The 23970-nt window shown below is 64.2% G+C and overlaps 2 protein-coding genes across 2 annotated transcripts in view; one reads left to right on the top strand and one right to left on the bottom strand.

Annotated features, from left to right (window-relative positions):
- Window positions 1-23970, bottom strand: part of BOP1 (BOP1 ribosomal biogenesis factor) — an 80776-nt gene that overhangs the window by 19639 nt on the left and 37167 nt on the right. The window lies entirely within an intron of this gene.
- Window positions 1075-10813, top strand: SCX (scleraxis bHLH transcription factor). Its single transcript, XM_054189721.1, has 2 exons — window positions 1075-1858; window positions 10681-10813. The coding sequence occupies exons 1-2, from the start codon at window positions 1340-1342 to the stop codon at window positions 10717-10719; spliced, it is 558 nt and encodes a 185-aa protein (XP_054045696.1). The 5' UTR covers window positions 1075-1339; the 3' UTR covers window positions 10720-10813.

Raw genomic sequence — 23970 nt, 5'->3', positions numbered from 1 at the left:
TTATGGACACAGGTTATGGGGACAGATCTGGGGACAGGTTACGGACACAGGTTACGGGGACAGGTTTGGGGACAGGTTACGGGGACAGATTTGGGGACAGGTTACGGGGACAGGTTACGGGGACAGATTTGGGGACAGGTTATGGGGACAGATTTGGGGACAGGTTACGGACACAGGTTACAGGGACAGATTTGGGGACAGGTTATGGGGACAGATTTGGGGACAGGTTACGGGGACAGGTTACGGGGACAGGTTATGGGGACAGATTTGGGGACAGGTTATGGAGGACAGGAGCAGGGTCGGCAGCGCACACACCCACCGGGCTGACAGAGACACAAACGTCGTTCTTGCTCTCCAGGGGTGGAATTAAAGCGGATTAAAGCAGGCGCGGGGGGGAAGGTGTGCGGCGGGCAGCTCCACATGGGTTAATTCCTCCCTCTCTGCCCCATTAGCAGCAGCGGCAGCAGCAGCAGCAGCAGGAGGCCGGATCGGGTCCCGCTGGCAGGGGAGGGAGCGCTCTCAGGGGTTCTCCTCGCAGGGACTGATCCTGAGCAGGAGCCCAATTCCCCAGGGCCGACACAGCCCCGTCCTGGGCACCGGCTGCCCGTGAACCCCCAAAGCACGGAGTTAGGGGACAACCCCCCAACACACACACACGCACACTTTTTGCTCCAGCACGTAGGGTCCTCTGTGACCCCCCCCCACGGCCCCCCATTCTGCCCACCTCCCCGGCAGCGCTGAGCCCAGCCAGGCCCACGCCGGGCGACGGGCGAGGATGCGGCAGGAGTCCCGCCGGCAGGTGAAGGGCAGCAAGCGTTGCCATCCTCGCCCTCCCCTGGCGCGGGCAGGACCCCCCCGCCCCCAGCCGAGCCCCGTGAAGGGTTAAGTCCCCTTGGAGGATGGTGGGTGAGCTCAGGTAGGCGTGAGCCTTCGCTTCTCGCTTCTCCCACATCCAGAGCCGGAGCAGGGCTGCCTGCCGGAGGAGGGGCCTGGCTGACCACTGCTGCTGCTATAAAACTCCCCGCTCCTGCCACACTCAGCGTCTTAAGATGCACATGTGCGGGGAGAGGAAACAGGCAGCCCTGCCTGCGAGCGGCCCTTAACCCCTTCCGCACGCAGAGAGCCGGCAGGGGATCCCACCACCCCGCCACCCTCCGCGGCGCCGCATCCCAGCCGGAGCCTAGCCGGGGGAGGGCGACACAATCCGGGGCTCCCCGGACCCCAGGCGAGGTGGCAGCATGAGCGCCTGGAGCTGAGGCCGTCCCGCGGCAGGAGGAGGTGGGCAGAGAGCGGCGGCGGTCCCCACGCGGCTTCCTCGGTGTCCCCCCGGCCGCCCAAAATGTCCTTTGCCATGCTGCGCTCGGCCCCCAGCCGGTACCTGTACCCCGAGATCAGCATGCTGTCGGAGGACGAGGAGAACGGCAGCGAGAGCTCCGGCTCCGACGAGAAGCCCTACCACCTGGACGCCGACGGCTACGGCATCAAGGCCAGCAAGCGCAGGAGCGGCAAGAAACCCAACCGGATCAACAGGGAGCCCCGGCAGCGTCACACGGCCAACGCGCGGGAGCGTGACCGCACCAACAGCGTCAACACCGCCTTCACCGCCCTCCGCACCCTCATCCCCACCGAGCCGGCCGACAGAAAGCTCTCCAAGATCGAGACCTTGAGACTGGCCTCCAGCTACATCTCCCACCTGGGGAACGTGCTGCTGGTGGGGGAGGCGTGCGGGGACGGGCAGCCCTGCCACACCACCCCCGCCTTCTACCACCACGGCGGCGGCAGCCCCCCCGCGCGCGACACCGAGAACTCCCAGCCCAAACAGATCTGCACTTTCTGCCTCAGCAACCAGAGGAAGCTGGTAAGTGGCCGCTCAGCGCCGTTCCCCGCGGGGCTTTTGGGCTTTTGGCCGGAGGGGGTTGCGCCGGTTGCGGTGGGGGACCCCCGGACATCCCCAAGCACGGCCGTGCGAGGAGGGGGTTAGGGAGTACCAGGGCACCGGCTATGGCTCGGCTGCCACGGGGCCCGGTGCGAGCCGAGGGGAGACGGGATGGCTGGGAGAGACGAAGCAGCTCCGGTGGGAGCCGGAGAGCACGGCAGAGCCCGTCGGCGAGCCCGAAACCCGGGCGGGGAAAAGACGGTGCCTCCCTTTAGCGTGTCTAGATCCGCTGCCCAAAACCCCCAGCAGTCACCTCCGAATCCCGCGGGACAGGAAAAGGGGAAACCCTCCGTGGGCGAGAAACGGGTTTTAGGAGCTGGAAATCGGGCACAGGGAAAGTAAAGAGTCTGGAAAGAGTCTGGAAAGAATCTGCATCCCCGCTCCGGCAGAGCGCAGGCGGCAAACGGAGAGGTGAGAGCCATTTGGGCGCAGGGCTGGCCACGGCCAGGACTCCTAGCCCATCAACGTCGGTGGCTGACAGCAGGATCGGCTCCCCGGGCTGGTCCATCCGCCTGGGCCACGGCCACGCACCCAGCCATGGGCCTGCTGTGCCGGGGAGCCGCGCCAGGACAGGGATGGGGGGAAGGCGAGGCCAGCGCCATGGCACGTAGGTGTCCCTCAACCACCCCGGAGGATCACGGGGACCAGCAGCTCTGCCCCACGAGCGCTCGGGAAGCGGGGACGGCTGTCACCCGGTGTCCCCCGCTCCTGCCTCTGCCTTTAGGGCAGTGCTTGCGCCTGGACCAACTTTCCGGCAGAGGCCGGTCTCGGTGTCCCCCGGGCACCGGCCACTGTCTGCCCCCGGCTCCGAAGGGATGGGCACTGCCCATGGAGGGCAAGGGGACACTGGAGCGGGACACAAGCCCAGCAGCCGGACTGGGAAAACCCAGCTCCAGCAAAATCCAGCTCTGCCGAGGCTCCGGGGGCCGTGAGTGCCACCGGCTGGGTGACGCTGCTTTCCCGGCACAGCACGGCCCGTCCCGGCAGACCTTCTCCGGCCCCGCAGGGAAAGGTTTGCTTTCCCGGAGGTGCCGTGCAGGGAGCGACGGCGCGGTGCAGGGCTGCAGCCTTTCTCGGGGCTCTCCCCACTTACGGGGCAGCTCTTGCCACGCAGCCGCAGCCGCAGGGCAGTGGGAGGAGGTGGCTGCCGACAGCCTCCGGGCCCTGCCGGAGGTGGCACCGGGTTTATAAACCCATGGGTGTCCCGCGCGGCACGGGCGGTCTCAGGCAGGGTGGAGGTAAAGGAGAGAGCGAGCGCGGAGGCGCGGGGACGGCAGCCGGAGCCCTGCGTGCGCGCTCCACCGCTTGAACCCGCTTAACCCCAACGAGGAACGCCCTGAAGAGGGAGAGAGAAGTCTTTGTTAAAGGATTCAAGGCTCATTAAGCGCCAAGCAGCGGCGGTAAAACCAGTCGCGAGCGAACCCTTGACAGCTTGAGTATTTCAGAGCGGGAAAAACCCCAAACCCTGTTAATCCCCCTTCGCACGTCCTTTCCAATTCGTCGGAGGAGCCGGGGCTGGGAGCTAGCAGGCAGGAGGGAACAACCTCCGGAGGCTTCGCATCTGCCGGGGGTTTGCGTCGCTAAACCTTAGGTCACCAAAGACGAACACACGGGCTCTTCCCGCTCAGGCAGGGGAGACTGAGCATCCCCAGCATTCCTGAGCTCCAGGGCCAAACTCTCCCCAGTGGGCGAGGGACGCAGACCCCCCGGCTGCGAAGCCCCCTCCCGCTCCAGCAAACCGCTGGAGCCGGCGCTATCCCAGTTTAAAACCAGAAGCGGCAGGTGGGGAAGCTCCTGTGGGGCTGAACTGGAAAACTCCATCGCCTTCCAGTTATCAGCCTCTTCGGGACCCTCCTGTACCGGCTTCAAAGATGGCTCTTGTGCTGCTATTGCCCCTTTTGCCTTGGTTCCGACAAATTCCCGTCACCGCTTTCGCATCAATTCCTATAAATTCCCATCGCCTCTTTTGCATCGATTCCAATAAATTCCCATCACCGCTTTCGCATCAATTCCGACAAATTCCCCTTGCCTCTTCTGCATCGATTCCGACACATTCCCGTCGCCACCTTTGCATCGATTCCAATAAATTCCCATCACCGCTTTCGCATCAATTCCGGCAAATTCCCCTTGCCTCTTCTGCACCGATTCCGACACGTTCCCATCACCACCTTTGCATCAATTCCTACAAATTCCCATTGCCTCTTTCTCATCAATTCCTATAAATTCCCATCGCCACCTTCGCATCAATTCCGATAAATTCCCGTCGCCTCTTTTGCGTCGATTCCCACAAATTCCCATCGCCCCTTCCACATCAATTCCTACAAACTCCCATTGCCACTTTCACGTCGACTCCAATAAAATTCCCATCGCCACTTTTGCGTCAATTCCAATAAATTCCCATCGCAGCGGTTCCCAGCACGGACTCCTGTGCGGGATCAAACCCCGGGAGAGGCAAGGCGTATGGAAGGGACAAAGCCAGGCAGGATTCCCGGGCCAAGATGGGCCACCTCCCTTCCTGCAGCCCTTCTGGATAAACCCGGAGCCGAGATCTCCGCGCTGTCCGTGGGGACAAGATGCTTTGGTCCGGCTGAGGAATAAGCCGGGTCGGGCTCCGGCTGCGGAGGGGGGGACTGAACAGGCCGTGGCTGAGCGGCGCACTCGCTCCGCGCTTGCGATTTTACAGCCAGATAACAACCCGATCGGTTTTATGGCGTGTTAAAGGAATAAAATAAACCGTCTTTTTATCAGGAAGGTAATTTTGACAAATGGCGAGGAAACGAAAACGATCTCCTCCGGAACTGCAAACGCGGCGCAGCCGGGAGCTCGCAGCCCGCCCGACGCTGGGTGGAAGGGACCCCTGCTTTGGCTCCGGTGGCCACCGTCCTGGCCAGGAGAAGCCAGCTCCATGCCAGACCCCTCGTCTCGCCGGGCCCAGAGCTGACCCAGCGCCGATGTGCGTGGCAGCTCCGGCCCTTCGACCCACGGCGAGCTCCTTGGAGAGCCCCCGTCCCAGGAGGGAAGGCGGCAGAGCCGCTTCTCCTCTCCCAAACCCCTCCCCGGGAGCTGCAGGGCTCCTCGCTGAGCGTAGGGAGAGCAGCTTGATCGGATCAGGAATATAAACGGTCTCGCGTTGCCGGGTGCTCGGGTCAAACCAGCCCATCCGTCCCCGTCAGAAGGGGCTGCTTTTCCGCCAGGCCTTTTTGCTCACACGTAACGGCGTTTTAAACTGAAAGAGGGGGGATTGAGATGAGATCTCGGGAAGAAATTCTTTGCTGTGAGGGCGGTGAGCCCCTGGCCCAGGTTGCCCAGAGAAGCTGTGGCTGCCCCATCCCTGGAGGGGTTCAAGGCCAGGTTGGCCGGGGCTCGGAGCCACCTGGGGTAGTTGAAGATGTCCCTGCCCAGGGGGACTTCAAAGGTCCCTTCCCACCCAAACCATTCTGCGATTCTCTGATGTTGTTTCAACCAACTCAACCTCAGGGTACGCGATTCCGTCCATCTCCGGCTTTCTAGGCTTTGCCAGAGAAAAGGTAACCTCGGGAGGGATCTGCTCCCCGCACCGTCTGTCCCCCTGCCACCGGCTCTGCCTGTCCACTTCGTGCCCGACGGGCCGTGCAGCTCCCCCGAGAGCCAGCCAGCCCGTGGCAGGAGACACCCCAGTCTGCAGGGCTCCCCAAAACCCTCCTCTTTCCCAAAAAGCCCAAGACGCCGCCGTCCCTGCTCAGCTCCGCAGCCACCATCCGTTCCGGGCACGCCGTCTCCCTCCCGCGCCGTGGGCGGTTGCACCCGGCTCTGACTCCAAGGGGGAAAATGATGCCACGGCTCCCCTCGTTAAAAGCCTGGCAGGAGACGGCACGCGTGTGGCACTGAAGCCCCACGAGCCATCGTGGGCAGAGGGCCAGACGTCACCTCACCCCCGGGGCACCCTGGCCGGGAAAGCGGTAGCCCCGGGAAGGTTGTGGGTGTGAGTTTGCGGTCGCCGTGAGCAGGGAGGGGAGGCAGGGGGTGGCAGGCGCGTGGCCCTGGTGAGAAGGGTGACAGGAGAGAGCTCGGGCGGGATGGCCGGGGACGCCGGCTGCTGTGGGCACCCCAAGGGAAAGCAAACCCTTCCCAGCCGGGCCGTCGCCTCCTCCCGCTTTTAGTGGCCAGCGGGTGAGCGAAGGGGCTTGCCCGGATTCATCTGCGTGACTCAGCCTCGCCTCGCATCCCGGCGCCTTATCCCAGGGACTTTCCCGTATCGGGCTGAAACCAACCCCATCTCCCTGGAAAGATCCTGCTTTAAAACGACTCCCGTGTCGGTGTCGGCTGCCCGCCGCAGAAAGGCTGAGCTCTGCTCAAGGGGCCGCCCCAGGCTCGGGCCAGTTTGCCCCCCGATCCAATTAAATGGCCAAAAAGCTGCATGGGGACAAGACCTCGGATGTAAGGAGGAGGGAGGTGGACACCACGCCGGTAGGGACATCACAGGCGCTGCAGGACAGTGTGTGGGCGGGTGGCAGTGACGGACGGGACGTTCCCCGGCATTGCTAGGGAGCAGGATCATGCAATTCCCATAAGGAAGCGTTAGGAGAGGGGACCCGGGGGCCGTGGTGCCCTGGACACCCCATCCCTGTCAGCCCATGGAGGGGCTTGTGCTTCTCCTGGTTTTCCTTTGTGGCTCTTGCCTGTGTCATCGTCCCCGGCAGGAGATGCAGCGCTACAGGGGGAAATACCGGGACTTTTTTGGGAGAGCTGCTAGGAACAGCCACGGCTCGGGGACCCCGGTGGCGTCCCCTGCGTGCCAACAGCCATCACAAAGCGCTCGTCCCCGCTGCCCGTCCTGCGTGGAGCTGTAAGGACCGAGGGGCACTCGGGTCTGGGGACACGAGATGTGGGGGCAAAGGTGGTGGTGGGGGGTGTCACCCCGAGCAGTCGGTGCCGGGATTGCACACTGGTTAAAGTGACAAGGGACGAGCGCGCAGCACCGGCCACTCCGTCTTCTGGAGCGGGAGCTGGCATTGGCACGGCAAGCAAAGCGGGGAGGGGGCACCGAGACCACCTGGGAGCTCAACGGTGTCGCAAGAGCCGCCACGGCTGAAGCCCCCCCCCCCGCCGCAGGCTGTGCGGCGGAGCAAAGGCTGCCCCCACCCCGGGGGGCTGCCCCACATCACCCGTGGGGCAGGATGGGTGCCAACGGGTACCACGTCCCTTCCCAAGCCGCGGCGGCAGCAGAGCATCCAACCCGAGGTGGCAATGCAGGGCCATGTCCCGACTCGGGGTACGGGCAGGGGATCGGTGACCACCAGCTTTGCGCAAGGGACCGGAGCAGCTCCAGGTCCCACTGCCACCCCCGAGGGCAGGCAGGGAGGGACGACGCGGGTGCCGCAGGCTGGTCCATGCCTCGCCATCTTCCAGAGGACGTACGTTCCTCGAGAGGAACGGGAATGAGGAGGAGAGGGGCCGCCGCCGCGCTCCCCGGCAGAGGGGAAGGAGGAGGACGATGGCTGTGCAGAGCCCCAGCTCCGGCGTGATGCCTGCCCCGGCCAGGGGGCACATGGGGCACTAGTGGCAGTAGCCCCCCCTGCAGCAAACCCTTCCAGAGCATCTCCCAAACCAGCTCCGGTCCCAAGATAAGCGAGCAGAGAGCTCCCGGCAGAGATAAACGCGTTGGGCACAGGACTGGAGCAGAGCAATGAGGGGACCGGAGGTTTTCCTCTGGGGTTAAGCCAGGACCTGGGGAAGGGGCGAGGAGAGCGGGGGTCGGGGTGGGGGTTGGCCTGGCCTGCAGAGACCTGTGGGGCTTGGCCAAAGGGCCGGGGCTGGTGGGGATCCCCGCCAGCGTCGCCGGCGTCACCGTGCCGAGCAGGAGGGGACGAGGCGGGCAGCGGCCGAGTTCCGGAAATGCAGCGCTGGCACGTTGGATCCGGCGGAACCGCCACCGACAGCCCCGCCGTAGGCACGGCAGAGCTCAGCAGTGTCAGCTTTTCCTTGGAAACCTCCTCCATGCCGATCGGCTCCGAGAGCGGGGCGTTGGTGCTCCGTCCCTCAGGAGGGAAACTGCTGGCAAAGGTTTTTGAGGGCCGCCTCGACCGGGCGGGCTCGTGATTCGACACCGAGCGAGAAACTCGCGTCGGGGTAAGAGGTGCCGGGAGGAGGAAAGAGCGGGATGAGGGTTTGGGGCAGAACCAGCCGATTCCGTCACCCGCTGCTTGCCCGCGCCCCCGGGGTTTTATTGCTTTTGTAGCAAAACCGCTGGCAGCCACCTCTCCCGCGGCGCCGAGTGCCACGCTGGATGCGGCCGAGGGCAAGCGCGGGAAGGGCTGAGCCGAGCACCGGGAAAGCCGCCCTCGATCCACGGCCGAGCCCCGCTGCCCTCGCCCCAGGTGCAGCGAGGAGAGCTGGGGGGCTCCGTGTCACCCCCACCAGGGCTCTCCGCGACCCCAAGCAGGGTCACCGTGCCACCACCGAGGCCACGGGACAGGCAGGGCTTGGCGTTACCCAGCGGGGACCGGAGGTCGGATCCGCCTGCAGGTTTTGTGCCCATAATTTGGGCACGGGGTGGCAGGTCAGCGGGGAGCGCCGGGCTGCGGGGATGGGGATGGGGAGCGGAGGGCTCCCTGCGTGACCCCCGAAAGGATTCCACAAGCACGGAGCCGTGAGCGGACGGCGAGTTGCCCCAAGCCATGGGCAGAGCCCAGGAGCTCAGCACCTCGTCCCAGCGCCGTCCCCCCGCTCCCCCCACGGTATCTACGAGATGGGACGGCTCCGCAGCCCTGTAATTTACTGTTCCTGCTGCACTTAATGGCAGCGGAAAGGCAAGGTGATAGGGGAAAAAATATGAGGCGGGATTTTCCGAATCCCCATTTCCTCTCCAGACAGCACAAGAACTCCTGGGGCCTGAACATCTGGGAAATTTAATTTTACCATTTCTGAGCTGAACTCCCCTTCCCCTCCCCTCCCCACCCCCGGTAACAAAGGAAGAGTCAGAGCAGGGGCCGCACGTGCAGCCGTGGGGGAGGCTGCGCCGCAGCGAGCCATGCGGAGCGGCCCGGGGACGCGGCCTCGGGCGGGCCACGCTGGCAAGCCACGGGCCAGCAGAGGAGAGGTGGAAACGTCACCTAACACCCGGTCCCTGGGCCAAGGGACCCGCACCCAACCTGGGCACACCCCAGACGGCCACAAATCACGTCCAACTGGAAATGAGAAGCACCAGCTCTGCCTGCGCGCACCTGGCTGGGGCAGCGGTGGGGCTGCTGGTGTTGGTATTAGTGATGGTGGGGCTGGGGTTGGTCGTGGTGGCAGCGGTGGTGGCAGCGATGGCGCTGGTGGTGGCAGTGACAGTGGCAGTGGTGGCAGTGATGGTGCTGGTGATGCTGGTGGTGGCAGGGATGGCGCTGGTGGTTCTGGTAGGGGTGGCAGTGATGGTGGCAGTGATGGTGGTAGAGGTGGCGGTGACGGTGCTGGTGGTGGTGGCAGTGATGGTGGTGGTGGTGGTGCAGGTGGTGGCAGTGATGGCGGTAGTGGTGGCAGTGATGGTGGCAGTGATAGTGGTAGCCGTGGTGTTGGTGGTGCTGGTGGTGGTGGCAGTGGTGGCAGTGATGGTGCTGCTGATGGTAGCAGTGGCAGTGATGGCGGTAGACGTGGCAGTGACAGTGCTGGTGTTGGCGGCAGTGATGGTGCAGGTGGTGGTGCTGGTGGGGGCAGTGATGGTGCTGCTGGTGGTAGCGGTGGCAGTGATGGTGGCAGTGGTGGCAGTGATGGTGGTAGAGGTGGCGGTGACGGTGCTGGTGTTGGTGGCGGTGATGGTGCTGGTGGTGGTGCTGGTGGGGGCAGTGATGGTGCTGCTGGTGGTAGCGGTGGCCATGATGGTGCTGGTGGTGGATGGTGGTGGCAGTGATGGCAGTGATAGTGGCAGCGGTGGAGTGATGGTGCTGCTGGTGGCAATGATGGTGCTGCTGGTGGTTCTGGTAGTGGTGGCAGCGATGGTGGCAGTGATGGCAGTGGTGGTGGTAGTGCTGGAGTGATGGTGCTGGTGGGGACAGTGACGGCGCTGGTGGTGGCGGTGGCAGTGATGGTGGTGGTGACGGCAGTGACGGTGGCAGCGGCGATGCTGGTGGTGGTGGGCTTTTCTGACACCCGGGGAGCAAAGCCCGACTGTCAGCCTGGCTGTCACCCAGGGGCTGGCCAGGGGGACTCTGCGACAGAGCAGGAAGGTTTCCCGCAAGCCACGGATGGCACCCAGAGGGACAGGGACGGATCGGTGTTCTCAAGGCCTCGGGAAGGTCCTGACCGCAGGAACTCGGGAGCGGGGTCAGAGAGCCCCGGCCCAGGCGCTGCCATCGACCGTTCGGTCAGCGCAGAAGGTTTCTGTCCTGCCGCTGCCCCTGTGCGGGGAGAGGGCTCGGGAGGCGGGCGGTGGGGACGAGTGACGGCGGCGGGTCCACGGCGCAGCGGGCGAAGTGCCAGGGGTCCCGAGGAGTTCGGGCAGGGCCAGGCACCTGCAGGGTTTTGGGGCAGATGGAGCTCCCGCTCCTGCTGACCCCTCCGGACCCCCAGAGGGACGCAGAGGGATGACGGTGACACCCGGGGAAACCTGCCCCACGGCTCCCGAGATGTGTGGGAGCGGAGCTGCCGCAGGACTCCCGTGCCCAGCAGCGGCGCAGGGAAGAGCGAGAGGCTCCCGGGCCGGAGCCAGCGTGCTGGCAAAACTCCCAGCCCCAGGTGTGTTGTTTTTTTTTTTTTTAACTTAGCCTTCTCCTTCTCCTCTGCAGAGTAAAGACCGAGACAGGAAGACGGCGATTCGGAGCTAGATGATCATCGTTTTCAGGAAGGACAACAAGGAGGAGCAGAGGGAGGAAGGATGGAAAAGCCACACACACAAAACCACAGCCACGGACACTCCTGCCTTCAGCCTGCTGCCGGGGAGAGCCGCACGGCGTCACCCCGGAGGACCTTACCCTGACCCGGACACACGCCTCGGGAGAGGCCGGGCGTCCTGCCAGCTCGGAGGGGTGACGGCAGACGGGAGGCGAACGCGGACGCGGGGGACGGCAGGACTTTGCAGGATCGCCGGGAGGAACGCCGGCTGCGCAGGGACGCTCGGCAACGACGCAGGCAACGCAGCCGCTGCCCGGCGAGCCAAAGGGGCACGGGACCTGCTCCCGGGCTCCTTGGAAAGGCGGAGGGGGGGGGTGTCCCTGCCCCGGTCGCTGCGGATGCCACGCACGGCTGCTCCCGGAGGACGGCCGCCGCTCGGATGTGCCCGGTCCCAGGTCTGACTTGAGCAGCGTCGGCGAAACCGCTTACGGAAAGCCCCCGCTCTGCCCGTCCCCTTCCAGCTTTGAGCCACTCCATCCCCTGAACTCTTGAGTCCCGGGGTGCTGCGTTTGTTGAGTTTAATCAATACATGCTGGTGTTTCATGTCATTGATATGATAATATAAAGCCTGAGCAATTTGTATAATTAAAAATGAATATGGTTCAGAGTCACGGCAGGAGCTTCCTTCCTTCCAGAGCCCCCTCACGCAATAAACCTCTGGTTTCACCCTCGCCGCCTTTAGGCTCAGCAAGCCATCGAGCCGCAGCTCCGGCTCTGCTCCCCTGGCACAGCTTTCCCCCCCCTTCCCGGCCCAGCGTGGGGTCCCGGGACCGGGGGGGAACCCTTCACCCTTCCCGCAGGGCGGCCGGGGACGAGCGCTCACCCCCCGGTGCCACGCTCAAACCCAGCTGGAGGACCAGGTAAAAAGCAGGGGCTCGGTGAAAAGCCGATGCTGCAGCCGAGCCGAGCTGAGTTTCCTGGGGAAATAAAACGACACGCGTACGCCCCAGCCATCTCGGCGCTTGCCGGTGCTCCTCCGGGCAGCGCTCGCTCCGAGATTTCACGGGCTGCAGGGCGACGAAACGCTTCTTCGTGTGTCACCCGAAACGGCGTCCCGAGGTTAGAAAAAGGAGCGAAGGTTGAGCCCTCCGAGGGCACAGACCTCCGAGCCCCCCTCAGACCTCCCCCGAGGGACAGGGGCTGCGAGGGGGACACGGGATGCTCGGGCACCTGTGGGGATGCCCAAGGCCACCAGCCAGCACTGGGTGGGTGCAGGAGGGCTGGGCGAGGATGCCGTGGGAGAGGAAAGAATCACGGAATGGTTTGGGTGGGAAGGGACTTGGAAGGCCATCGAGTCCCACCCCCTGCCCCAGGCAGGGACATCTCCCACCAGCCCAGGTGGCTCTGAGCCCCGTCCAACCTGGCCTTGAACCCCAAGATGGGAAGCCAAAGAGGTGTCAGACAGTGTCCCGAGCCCCCGGGGACCCCCACGCCTTGTCCCCAGCTGTACGTGGGACCCACCACGACCCTGAAAGAGGGGCCCTGCCCTGAGCCCCGGCATCCCGAGGCCCCGAGCGCGGCGCTGCTGGTTTGACCCAGCCGGCGCTTCACTCGCGGGGAGGCCGGCCGGGCGCAGGGGGGTCTCACCTAAGGATTTGGAAGCGTTCCGCTTCACAGAGATGGAAATTGTTATATTTTTAATTTCAGTATTAGTGGTTTTGAAGCTGGAGAAAGAGGTTTGGAAAGCCTCCCTGCCTCTCAGGCAGGACTCAAAGGCATACACAAGCACTGATGGATACTGTTGAAATGAAATTTGGAGGCATGGGGGAGGAAAACTTCGATTCAGTGGAGTCCTTCCGAGCCCTGCAGATGAGGTCGTAACACTCAACACTTAAATGATGCTTCACCAATTCCAAGGGACGCCGCCAACTTGTCCCCACCCACACCGGGGCTGCTGCGGTCACGCAGGGACAGGGGATCGGTGCTCAAGCAAAGAAAAACAGGGAAAAGCAGTGCCGTTTGCCTTCGCGTGTGCCTGGCGGAACGGTGCCGGCGATGCGCGGGGTGCCCGCACGGCCGGAGCATCCCAGCCAAAACGAAGCTGCCGAGCCGTAGCTCGGCACCGACAAGGTGCAGAAGGCACCGGTTTTAACCGCGGAGAGCAGAAGAGGAGGGTTGGAGCAGCAGCGCCCTGGCAGACGGAGCGCGGCGCATACCTTGGCAGGCAGCAGCTCCGGGACGCTGCCACCGGATCCCGCAGGGCCTCTTCCAGCCACGCATTCCTCTCCCAGCTCATCACAGCGGGGCTCTGCCACTGCTCTGTCCGGGCGGAGAGGTGAAAAGCTCCAGAGCCGGCCAGGAAGGGACGTGGATGCACGGGTAGAGCCGCAGGAGATGCAGCTTTCCCCGGCACCCTCCGGCTGCGCTGCCGGCAGGCTCGGGCACGGCCAAGGGCAGGCGGGACGTGTCCCATGGGTGCAGCCCGAGAGCAGAGGCAGCAGCCGGGTCCGTTCCCCGGTGGAGCTCCCACCTCCCTGCCCCGCTCCCGAGGCACGCAGGGCACACGCCTCCCCGCGAGAGGTGAGAGCTGCCAAGACCAGCAGAGAAGCATTCATAGAATCATCGAATCAAATGGTTTGGGTGGGAAGGGAGCTTTAAAGGCCACCCAGTGCCACCCCCTGCCCTGGGCAGGGACACCTCCCACCAGCCCAGGTTGCCCAAAGCCCCGTCCAACCTGGCCTTGAACCCCTCCAGGGATGGGGCAGCCACAGCTTCTCGGGGCAACCTGGGCCAGGGGCTCACCACCCTCACAGCAAAGAATTTCTTCCTCAGATCTCACCTAAATCTCCCCTCTTTGGGTTTAAAACCCTTCCCCCTCGTCCCGTGGCTCCCCTCCCTGCTCCAGAGTCCCTCTCCAGCTTTCCCGGAGCCCCTTGAGGGACTGGAAGGGGCTCCATGGTCTCTCTGGAGACTTTCTGTGCTGCCAGCGCACGGTGCCGGCTCATGGGCAGCGTTTCCCCCCCACTCCCCAGCCCCCCCAAGCCCTTCTCTCTGGCACCGGGGGCTGCCCCCACCCCAGGGCAGGACCCTGCACTTGGCCCGGTTGGAGCCCAGGAGGTTCACGCGGGGCCACCTCTCCAGCCTGTGCCGGGTCCCTCTGGGTGACATCCCGTCCCCCCAGCCATGTCACCCTCCACACGGCTCGGTGTCGTCGGCAAGGTTGCTGAGGTTGCCCTCGATCACAGCGTCCGTGTCACCAACAAAGATGTTAAACAGCAGCAGCGGGCCCAGTCCTGACCCCTGAGGAACCCCACTCCTCACTGGCCACCACTTGGACATGGAGCTGTTGACCGCAACTCTTTGAGCGCAACCGTCCAGCCAATTCCTTATCCATCGAGTGATCCATCCATCAAATCCACGTCTCTCTAATCGAGAGACAAGGATGTCGTGGGACGGTGTCGAACGCTTTGCCGGCATTTTGTCAGATGCGTTCCTGGCTCGGGAGGCTGTTTCTCCCGGCCGGTTTGTGCCGGGGGGGCCGGTGGCCATCCCCAGAGAGCCGTGCGGCAATTGCTCTCAGCTGTGTGATAGGCCCTGCCCGGGTGCAGAGCAATTTTCCACCACATATTTGCTCTGTGAAGTCACAGGTAGCACAAGGATTCGCACACGTCTGCCCACGTCCAGGATGTGCTGCTGGCTCGGGGAGGGGGGGGACGAGGAGACGGGCTGCAGCTCTCGGCAACCGCGGGACTGGCAGCAAGCCTTGGGCAAGCTGCCCTCGCCTTTGTCAGGGCCACTCTTTATCGGGGAGTGGAGCCGTAGGACGAGGGGGAAGGGTTTTACACCGAAAGAGGGGAGATTTAGGTGAGATATTGGGAAGAAATTCTTTGCTGTGAGGGCGGTGAGCCCCTGGCCCAGGGTGCCCAGAGAAGCTGTGGCTGCCCCATCCCTGGAGGGGTTCAAGACCAGGTTGGACGGGGCTTTGGGCAACCTGGGCTGGTGGGAGGTGGCCCTGCCCAGGGCAGGGGGGTGGGACTCGATGGACTTTCAAGGTTCCTTCCCACCCAAAGCATCTGGTGATTCTACAACCTGCCAGGGGCTTCCTGCCCCTCCGAATCCCAGCTGTAGCCCCGAGCCGGCACGGACCCGGGACAGCCCGGCACCAGCAGCAGCAGAGATGGAGCCAACCCTGTCACAGGGTCTTTCTGCCCACCACAGCCGTACCCTCGCTGACCCCAGTGCTTCCCAGCGCGACTGGGATGTCCCGGCAATCATGTCCAAACCAACGGCAGAGACCCCCCCCCCCCGGGCCCGCTGCCAGCAGAGCAGCTTCACAGCGCTTTCGTACTCGTTAGCCAAATGATCGGCCGGGGCGTTATCTCCTGCCAGGGGCTGCGTCGAGCAGCTCTTGCCTACCCTCCCCATGCCTCCCACTACACCCAGCACGGCTTCTCATCACCCCCCCCCGCTCCCATCCGAACGCTGCGGTCCCACACGGACCACGTGGCGGCCGAGCCGAAAAGCCAGAGTTAAATTACAAGCGAGTCCGCGGAGGTTGAGGGTGATTCCCCGGTGCAGGGGAGCTCCGGGCAAACACCCGACCTGGCTGTGCCCTGCGTGGGGACCCCGGCCCCTCCGGCAGCACCCACGGGTCCCCGCACGCCGCCGCCACCAGGACAGGACGCCTGTGCGCGGCTGCCACCGCTCCCGATCACTTCCATACACTCCGTCACCCTTCGGCAACACGTGCAGCTGGCAAGCTATTAAAATAATGCAGGTGAAAATTATAGGTTGGCTAATAAAGCCTTACGGAGGTCTCGGAGAAGAAAGGGAAAAGGTCTTTAAACGCACCTTTCTGGCGGCTGGGGGAACGGAGCCGCCCCAGGGCGTGCTGCAGCCCTCCGAGCTGCGAGGCCGGCCAGCTGCAGGGCCAGCAGAGCTCGGGTACCCCTTCCCCTCGCTTGACCCCCACCATCGCTCCCTGGGCACCCCTTCCCCTCTCCCAACCCCTGGAATCACTCCCTGGGAAGTCCTTCCCCTCTCCTGACCCCCGGCATCGCTCCCTGGGAACCCCTTCCTCTCGCCTGACCCCCGGAATCGCTCCCTGGGAACCCCTTCCTCTCCCCTGACCCCCAGCATCACTCCCTGAGCACCCCTTCCTCTCTCCCAGCCCCTGGAATGGCTCCCTGGGCATCCCTTCCCCTCTCCCAACCCCTGGAATGGCTCCCTGGGAACCCCTTCCCCTCTCCCAACCCCCCGCATCACTCCCTGGGAACACCTTCCCCTCTCCCCACCCCTGGAATCACTCCCAGGGCACCTCTTCCCCTCTCCTGACCCCCCGCATCACTCCCTGGGAACACCTTCCCCTCTCCCAACCCCTGGAATCACTCCCTGGGAACCCCTTCCCCTCTCCCGACCCCCCGCATCACTCCCTGGGAACACCTTCCCCTCTCCCGACCCCTGGAATCACTCCCTGGGAACCCCTTCCCCTCTCCCAACCCCTGCCTCACTCCCTGGGCACCCCTTCCCCTCTGCCAACCCCTGGAATCACTCCATGGGAACCCCTTCCTCTCTCCCAACCCCTGGAATCACTCCCTGGGAACCCCTTCCCCTCTCCCGATGCCCAGCATTGCTCCCTGGGCACCCCTTCCCCTCTGCCAACCCCTGGAATCGCTCCCTGGGAACCTCTTTCCCAACCACCAGCATCGTTCCCCGGGAACCCCTTCCCCTCTCCTGACTCCCAGCATCATTCCTTGGGCACTCCTTCCCCTCTCCCAATGCCCAGCATCACTCCCTGGGCACCCCTTCCTCTCTCCCAGCCCCTGGAATGGCTCCTTGGGAATCCCTTCCTCTTTCCCAACCCATGGAATGGCTCCCTGGGCATCCCTTCCCCTCTCCCAACCCCTGGAATCACTCCCTGGGAACCCCTTCCCCTCTCCCGATGCCCAGCATTGCTCCCTGGGCACCCCTTCCTCTCTCCCAACCCCTGGAATCGCTCCCTGGGAACCTCTTTCCCGACCCCCAGCATCGTTCCCCGGGAACCCCTTCCCCTCTCCTGACTCCCAGCATCATTCCTTGGGCACTCCTTCCCCTCTCCCAATGCCCAGCATCACTCCCTGGGCACCCCTTCCTCTCTCCCAGCCCCTGGAATGGCTCCTTGGGAATCCCTTCCTCTTTCCCAACCCATGGAATGGCTCCCTGGGCATCCCTTCCCCTCTCCCAACCCCTGGAATCACTCCCTGGGAACCCCTTCCCCTCTCCCAATGCCCAGCATTGCTCCCTGGGCACCCCTTCCTCTCTGCCAACCCCTGGAATCGCTCCCTGGGAACCTCTTTCCCGACCACCAGCATCGTTCCCCGGGAACCCCTTCCCCTCTCCTGACTCCCAGCATCATTCCTTGGGCACTCCTTCCCCTCTCCCAATGCCCAGCATCACTCCCTGGGCACCCCTTCCTCTCTCCCAACCCCTGGAATCACTCCCTGGGAACCCCTTCCCCTCTCCCGATGCCCAGCATCGCTCCCTGGGCACCCCTTCCTCTCTCCCAGCCCCTGGAATGGCTCCTTGGGAATCCCTTCTTCTCTCCTAACCCCTGGCATCGCTACCCTTCTCCTCGCCCGACCAAATGGTGACGCCGCCGGCCACCAGCAAGGCCAGAGGGAAACGTTCTTCAGCTCCCCAAAGGGGCCCAGTTGCCCCCCCCGTCACGGAGAGCACGGGACAAATCCTGTCCTGGAGCTTCGGCTCAGGGGTGCAGGTCCTGCACCCACCACAGTGGGCTGAGCCAGCCCAAGCCAAGGCGCAGACACGGGTCCTCCGACCACGCTGGAGGCCCAGGGATTTGCAGAATCATGGAATCACGGAATGGTTTGGGTGGGAAGGGACCTTTAAAGGCCATCGAGTCCCACCCCCCTGCCCTGGGTAGGGACATCTTCAACTACCCCAGGTCGCTCCGAGCCCCGTCCAACCTGGCCTTGAACCCCTCCAGGGATGGGGCAGCCACAGCTCCTCTGGGCAACCCGGGCCAGGGGCTCACCGCCCTCAGAGCCAAGAATTTCTTCCCCAGATTTCATCTAAATCTCCCCTCTTTTGGTTTAAAACCGTCCCCTCTCATCCCGTGGCTCCCCTGCCTCCTCCAGAGTCCCTCCCCAGCTTTCCTGGAGCCCCTTCAGGGCCTGGAAGGGGCTGGAAGGTCTCCGCGGAGCCTTCTCTTCTCCAGGCTGAACCCCCCCAGCTCTCCCAGAGGAACAACGGGACAGCGGAGGCTGATGGGGACCCTCCAGAGACCATCAGCTCCAAGCCCTTGCCTGCAGCAGGGTCAGCTGGAGCCGGCTGCTCAGGACCCCCTGGGACAACTGAGACGCGTCCTGCTGGGTGGGAACACCTCCGAGGACGGCGATGCCACAACCCCTATGGGCAGCCTGTGCCAGCGGGAAAGGAAAAATGAGATGAGACCTCCCTTTGGGAGCTCCTCCCAAACGCTCCCGTACTGCTGATGCTGCAGAAACCTGCCACGCGGGGAGAAGAAACCTGTCAGTCCCGTGCTCGCTCCAGGCTGGCTGGGCTCGAGTCCAACCCGTTTATCTCCCGCATCCACCGGAAAGGCAACGAACGGCTCCAGGGAAACTGGGGCGGGGCGGGGGGGGGGGAAAGGGACAGGGGGCACCAGTTGGGCAGAAGGTACACGAGGAGGATGGAGCCCTCTCACAGGGACGACGGCCAGGGGATCGGGGCAGAAGGGTTTTGCCACGGCCGGGTGAAAGCTGGAGGAGCGGCGCAGCTCCGGCAGTCACCCCTGAGCCAAGGGCCGTGCCTCGGGGAGCAGCCGGAGGGAAGGGAGCGGGGTCGGCGCGGCCCGGTGGCATCGTCCCCTCTCCAGAGAGCTCCGGCCCCAGCCGCCAGCGAGAGATTCCTCCCCGGCAGCTTCAGCTGCGCGCAGAGGAAGCGGCGGCGCGCTCGGCGCTCGCTGCGCTCGACGGCAGCCAAAGCGCGCTTGGAGCGGGGTGGGAAAAGCAGGGCCAGGGCTCTGAGAGCGCGGGCAGGGGCAGCCCCTGCGCTGCCGGGGCGGGGGTGGGGGGCGGCTGGAGCGTCCTGCAGCCAGGAGCATTGCTGGGGAGCTGGGATCACCGCTGGGAGCACTGCTGGGGAGCTGGGATTGCTGTTGGGGAGCTGGGATCACTGCCGGGAGCATTGCTGGGGAACTGGGATCGCTGCTGGGAGCATTGCTGGGGAGCTGGGATTGCTGTTGGGGAGCTGGGATCACTGCCGGGAGCATTGCTGGGGAACTGGGATCGCTGCTGGGAGCATTGCTGGGGAGCTGGGATTGCTGTTGGGCAGCTGGGATCACTGCCGGGAGCATTGCTGGGGAACTGGGATCGCTGCTGGGAGCATTGCTGGGGAGCTGGGATTGCTGTTGGGCAGCTGGGATCACTGCCGGGAGCATTGCTGGGGGGCTGGGATCACCGCTGGGAGCATTGCTGGGGAACTGGGAGTGCTGCTGGGAGCATTGCTAGGGAGCTGGGAACGCTGCTGGGGAGCTGGGATCACTGCTGGGAGCATTGATGGGCAGCTGGGAATGCTGCTGGGGAGCTGGGATCACTGCCGGGAGCATTGCTGGGGAACTGGGATTGCTGTTGGGGAGCTGGGATCACTGCCTGGAGCATTGCTGGGGAGCTGGGATTGCTGTTGGGGAGCTGGGATCACTGCCGGGAGCATTGCTGGGGAGCTGGGATTGCTGTTGGGGAGCTGGGATCACTGCCGGGAGCATTGCTGGGGATCTGGGATCACTGCTGGGAGCATTGCTGGGGAACTGGGATCGCTGCTGGGAGCATTGCTGGGGAGCTGGGATCGCTGTTGGGGAGCTGGGATCACTGCTGGGGAGCTGGGATTACCGTTGGGGAGCTGGGATCACTGCCGGGAGCATTGCTGGTGAGCTGGGAACGCTGCTGGGGAGCTGGGATCACTGCTGGGAGTATTGCTGGGGAGCTTGGAATGCTGCTGTAAGCATTGCTGGGGACCTGGGAGTGATGCTGGGAACATTGCTGGGGAGCCAGGAATGCTGCTGTAAGCATTGCTGGGGAGCTGGGATTGTTGCTGGGAGCACTGACAGGGAACGAAGACTGTTGCTGGGGAGCTGGGATCACTGCCGGGAGCATTGCTGGGGAGCTGGGATCGCTGCTGGGAGCATTGCTGGGGAACTGGGATCGCTGCTGGGAGCAATGCTGGGGAACTGGGATCACTGGTGGGGAGCTGGAATTGTTGCTGGGAGCATTGCTGGGGAGCTGGGAATGCTGCTGGGGAGCTGGGATTGCTGATGGAAAGCTGAGATTGCTGCTGGGAGCATTGCTGGGGATCTGGGAACGCTGCTGGGGAGCTGGGATCACTGCTGGGAGCATTGCTGGGGAGCTGGGAACGCTGCTGGGGAGCTGGGAAGGCTGCTGTAAGCATTGCTGGGGAGCTGGGAATGCTGTTGCGGAGCTGGGATCACTGCTGGGAGCATTGCTGGGGAGCTGGGAATGCTGCTGGGAGCATTGCTGGGGAGCTGGGAACGCTGTGGGGGAGCTGTGATCACTGCTGAGAGCATTGCTGGGGAACTGGGAACGCTGCTGGGAGCATTGCTGGGGAGCTGGGAATGCTGCTGGGGAGCTGGGATCACTGCTGGGAGCATTGCTGGGGAGCTGGGAGTGCTGCTGGGAGCATTGCTGGGAATTGGGATTGCTACTGGGGAGCTGGGAGCGCTGCTGGGATGCGAGGAGCACTTCTGTGGAGCTGGGACATACCGAGGCAGCAATGCCACCGGCCTTTTCTGCTCCGGCACCTTTCCAGATCCCCAGTTAACTGCTTACTGGTCTCTTTACCTGCTGACAGATCCCTAGGGAAAAGCCACGCAGATCTGCAGCCTGGAAAAACGCTTTCCAGCAAGTATCAGGTGAGGACCCTGAGCGCCGCGTTAGCCGGCACGCTCCGAGAGGAGCCGGGTCCCGGTACCAGCACTCACCAGTAACCAGCAGCACGTTCCCCAGCCTGGGCACTGGTATGGGGCTGGCCGGGCGAGGGACCGGGCTGGCGGAGGCCTGGAGGTGGCACAACCGTGCCCACCCAGGGAAAGCAGCCAGCCACGGGGGCCACTGGAAGGGATGCTGGGAGCCTCCGGGAGGACGAATGCAGCGTATCACCCCTGCAGCACGCAGGCGAGGCGCAGCACGGCCACGGCGGAGGCGGCTGCACGCCACGGCTTCTGCTCCCAAGCCCACGCTGGTACCGGGAGTGAGGAGAGAGAACCGGTCACTGGGGGAAATCCCTGCGTGCCACAGGGCTTGGGATGAAGCACCGGAGGTGGCAGGTCCGGTTTCCCACCGAGAGACCGCAGCCTGCTGGCACACGTGGATTCGCCCGCAGACGGGTCTCAGGAAGGAGAGACGGGTCTCGTCACCCCAAGGACGGCTCCGGAGGCAGGAGCAGCGGTGCCTGGGGGGGACCTGGCCCTTCCCTGGGGCCACCATCCCTGTGTCCGTCCCCACCCAGGCGAGAAGAGGAAAGCGCGGCTGCAGACTTGCCGGTCGGTGGGATTTTCTCCCCGCGCAGGCACGCACTAGCTCTGTTTACGAGCGCTCAGCCCTCGGCCCCGGGGGGAGTGTGAGTGAAACAATAAAAAAAGAAAGAGAAGAAAGCCCAAACAGGCCGGCGCACACCCACAGGCACGGCAGGACTCAAACGCTCCAGCTCAGCTCCGGGGATCAATTTCCCCAGCTATTCCACACGGCTGCGGGGCTCCGGGGAGCTCTAAAAACAGGAAGCCAGTGGTGTAATTTTGAAGGAAATTCTCAAAGCCAAGCCATTAAGGGCTAAAAAGGAGGCTGCATCCAATTCGATCGGAACAGAACAAAATAAAAAACATCATAATGGCAGGTTCAATATTGAGAGTAACCCAATTCCAGATTTCCTCCGCTTAATCCTGCAGGAACCCGCAGATGGCTGGGGGAGGGGGCCGTGCCCGGCCCGTCTGAGGGGCCGACGCTGCCATTGTGTCCCCCCCCCCGCCATCGGGAAGCCACGCGGCAACGGGGACAGGCACCTCCTCACGCCGGCACAGGACGGGGTGCTCTCCTGTGCGGTCGGCCCCGCTGCCACAAACGACCCCGTCTGAAACAGGGGCTCTCCCGCTCTACGGCGTAAGGCAGCGCTCCGGCTTCGCACCGAGCGAGCGGGGGCCCTCGGCCGAGGAAAATTTCCTGCTGCTCGCTCAGGCCTGCGGCAAGCCGCCCTTCTCCCGCTGCTCCTGTCCGAGCGTCTTCGGACGCTCTCCCCACCGTGGCAGAACGGGCTGTTTCCCCTCGGTCCCCTCCCAACAGCGAGGCCGAAGCTGTGCCGGCCGCTCCACACCCTCCGGCTCTGACACCCCCGAGCGCGGGGAGGGCTGCTGGGGAACACCGAGGTGGGGACAGTGACAAGGGTCTGGCCCCCCAGCCGGGACCCTTCCCCAGGGCACGCTGCAGGCTTGGCCACCACCCTTGTGCCCGGTGACAAAGGTCTGCCCCCCCGAATGAAGCCCCCACCCTGACTGATACATCTCCGTCATTCACTGCATGGGGTGACGGAACCGTGCCGGAGTCCCCCAGCCCGAGCTGTGCCTCCATCATCCCCCTCTCACGAGGCTGAAGGTACCCCAGGACCTGGGGCAGGTTTCAGGGTGCGCAATGGAGCACCCTGGGCTTGGGAGAGGCTGGGACGTCACCACCGAGCCAGGTCAGCACCCGAAAGGAGTCAGTGTGACAGCACCTTGCTCGGGGACGTGTTTAATGCATAGAATCATGGAATCACAGAACGGTTTGGGTGGGAAGGGACCTTAAAGGCCACCCAGTGCCACCCCCTGCCCTGGGCAGGGACATCTTCAACTAGCCCAGGTCGCTCCGAGCCCCGGCCAACCTGGCCTTGAACCCCTCCAGGGATGGGGCAGCCACAGCTTCTCGGGGCAACCTGGGCCAGGGGCTCACCAGCTTCATCATGGAGAATTTCTTCCTTATTTTTAATCTCATTCTCTCCTCTTTTGGTTTAAAACCGTTGCCCCTCGTCCCGTGGCTCCCCTCGCTGCTCCAGAGTCCCTCCCCAGCTTTCCCCGAGCCCCTTGAGGGCCTGGAAGGGGCTGGAAGGTCTCCCCGGAGCCTTCTCTTCTCCAGGCTGAGTAACAGAATCACAGAATGGTTTGGGTGGGAAGGGACCTTCAACGGCCACCCAGTGCCACCCCCTGCCCTGGGCAGGGACACCTCCCACCAGCCCAGGTTGCCCAAAGCCCCGTCCAACCTGGCCTTGAACCCCTCCAGGGATGGGGCAGCCGCAGCTTCTCCGGGCAACCTGGGCCAGGGGCTCACCGCCCTCAGCCTAAAACATTTCTCCCTTGGATCTAGTCTGAATCTTTTACGTCGGAACTGTTACCCCCTTGTCCTATCACAACAGGCATCTGTCACGTCAGGACAGAATTCGGGGATGGGACCTGGAGGCCTGGCTCTTGGCCGGGACGCTGCCGTCCTCCGTGCACCCCGAGCGCACGGTGGGGAAGCGGGACGGGCTGGGAATATGCGGGAAAGGACATGCCGCCCTCTTGCCACCGTCGGCTCCCAGCCAGCCCACGGCAGGCACCACGCTGCTCGTGCCGTCGGCCCTCGGAGCGGTCCCCCGGCCGCGGCAGCAGAAAGCCTGGCCCGGGCGAGCCCCCTGCTCACAACTACCTGTCCCCAGGCTTGGGGGAATGAGCTGCCGCACTCACCACATGATCCATCACAAGGTGCTCCCTGCCTGCATCCCTGCTTAGCACCTGCGAGCCTGCCAGGAAACACATGTGACCCCGCTGGTACGGCTCGGCAGGCCTTTCTTCCTCTGATTTAGTTGCTGTTAGTTTTTTTTTTTTTTTTTTTTCTCCTTCTTTTTCCTTTTTCCACCCTCCCCCTCGCCTCGCTCCACTGCTTGCCCTCCTCGCTGAATGCTTGCCAGCTGGGACTCCCCGGCCCCGAGTCCCCGAGCAAGGGCAGGTGCCACCACGAGCCCCCACGTCGGAACGGGGCAGGAGCCCTGGGGGGGGATCTGGCACCCCCGAGCCCCCCTGTCGCACCGGTTCAAGCCTATCGCGACGGCTGCCGGTCGGTGCGGCGGGGTCTCCCCGTCCCCACCAGTGGCCTGTGTGCCCCCTCCCCACCGCCGCCGGCCCCCTCCCAAAGCAGCTCCAGCTGTCGATGGCTCAGATGGGAAGTGCA

This window comes from Rissa tridactyla, chromosome 2 (assembly GCF_028500815.1).
Source record: "Rissa tridactyla isolate bRisTri1 chromosome 2, bRisTri1.patW.cur.20221130, whole genome shotgun sequence".
Lineage (NCBI taxonomy): Eukaryota > Metazoa > Chordata > Aves > Charadriiformes > Laridae > Rissa > Rissa tridactyla.
The sequence above is the reverse complement of the archived record's forward strand: the minus strand, read 5'-3'. Positions and strand labels throughout refer to the sequence as shown.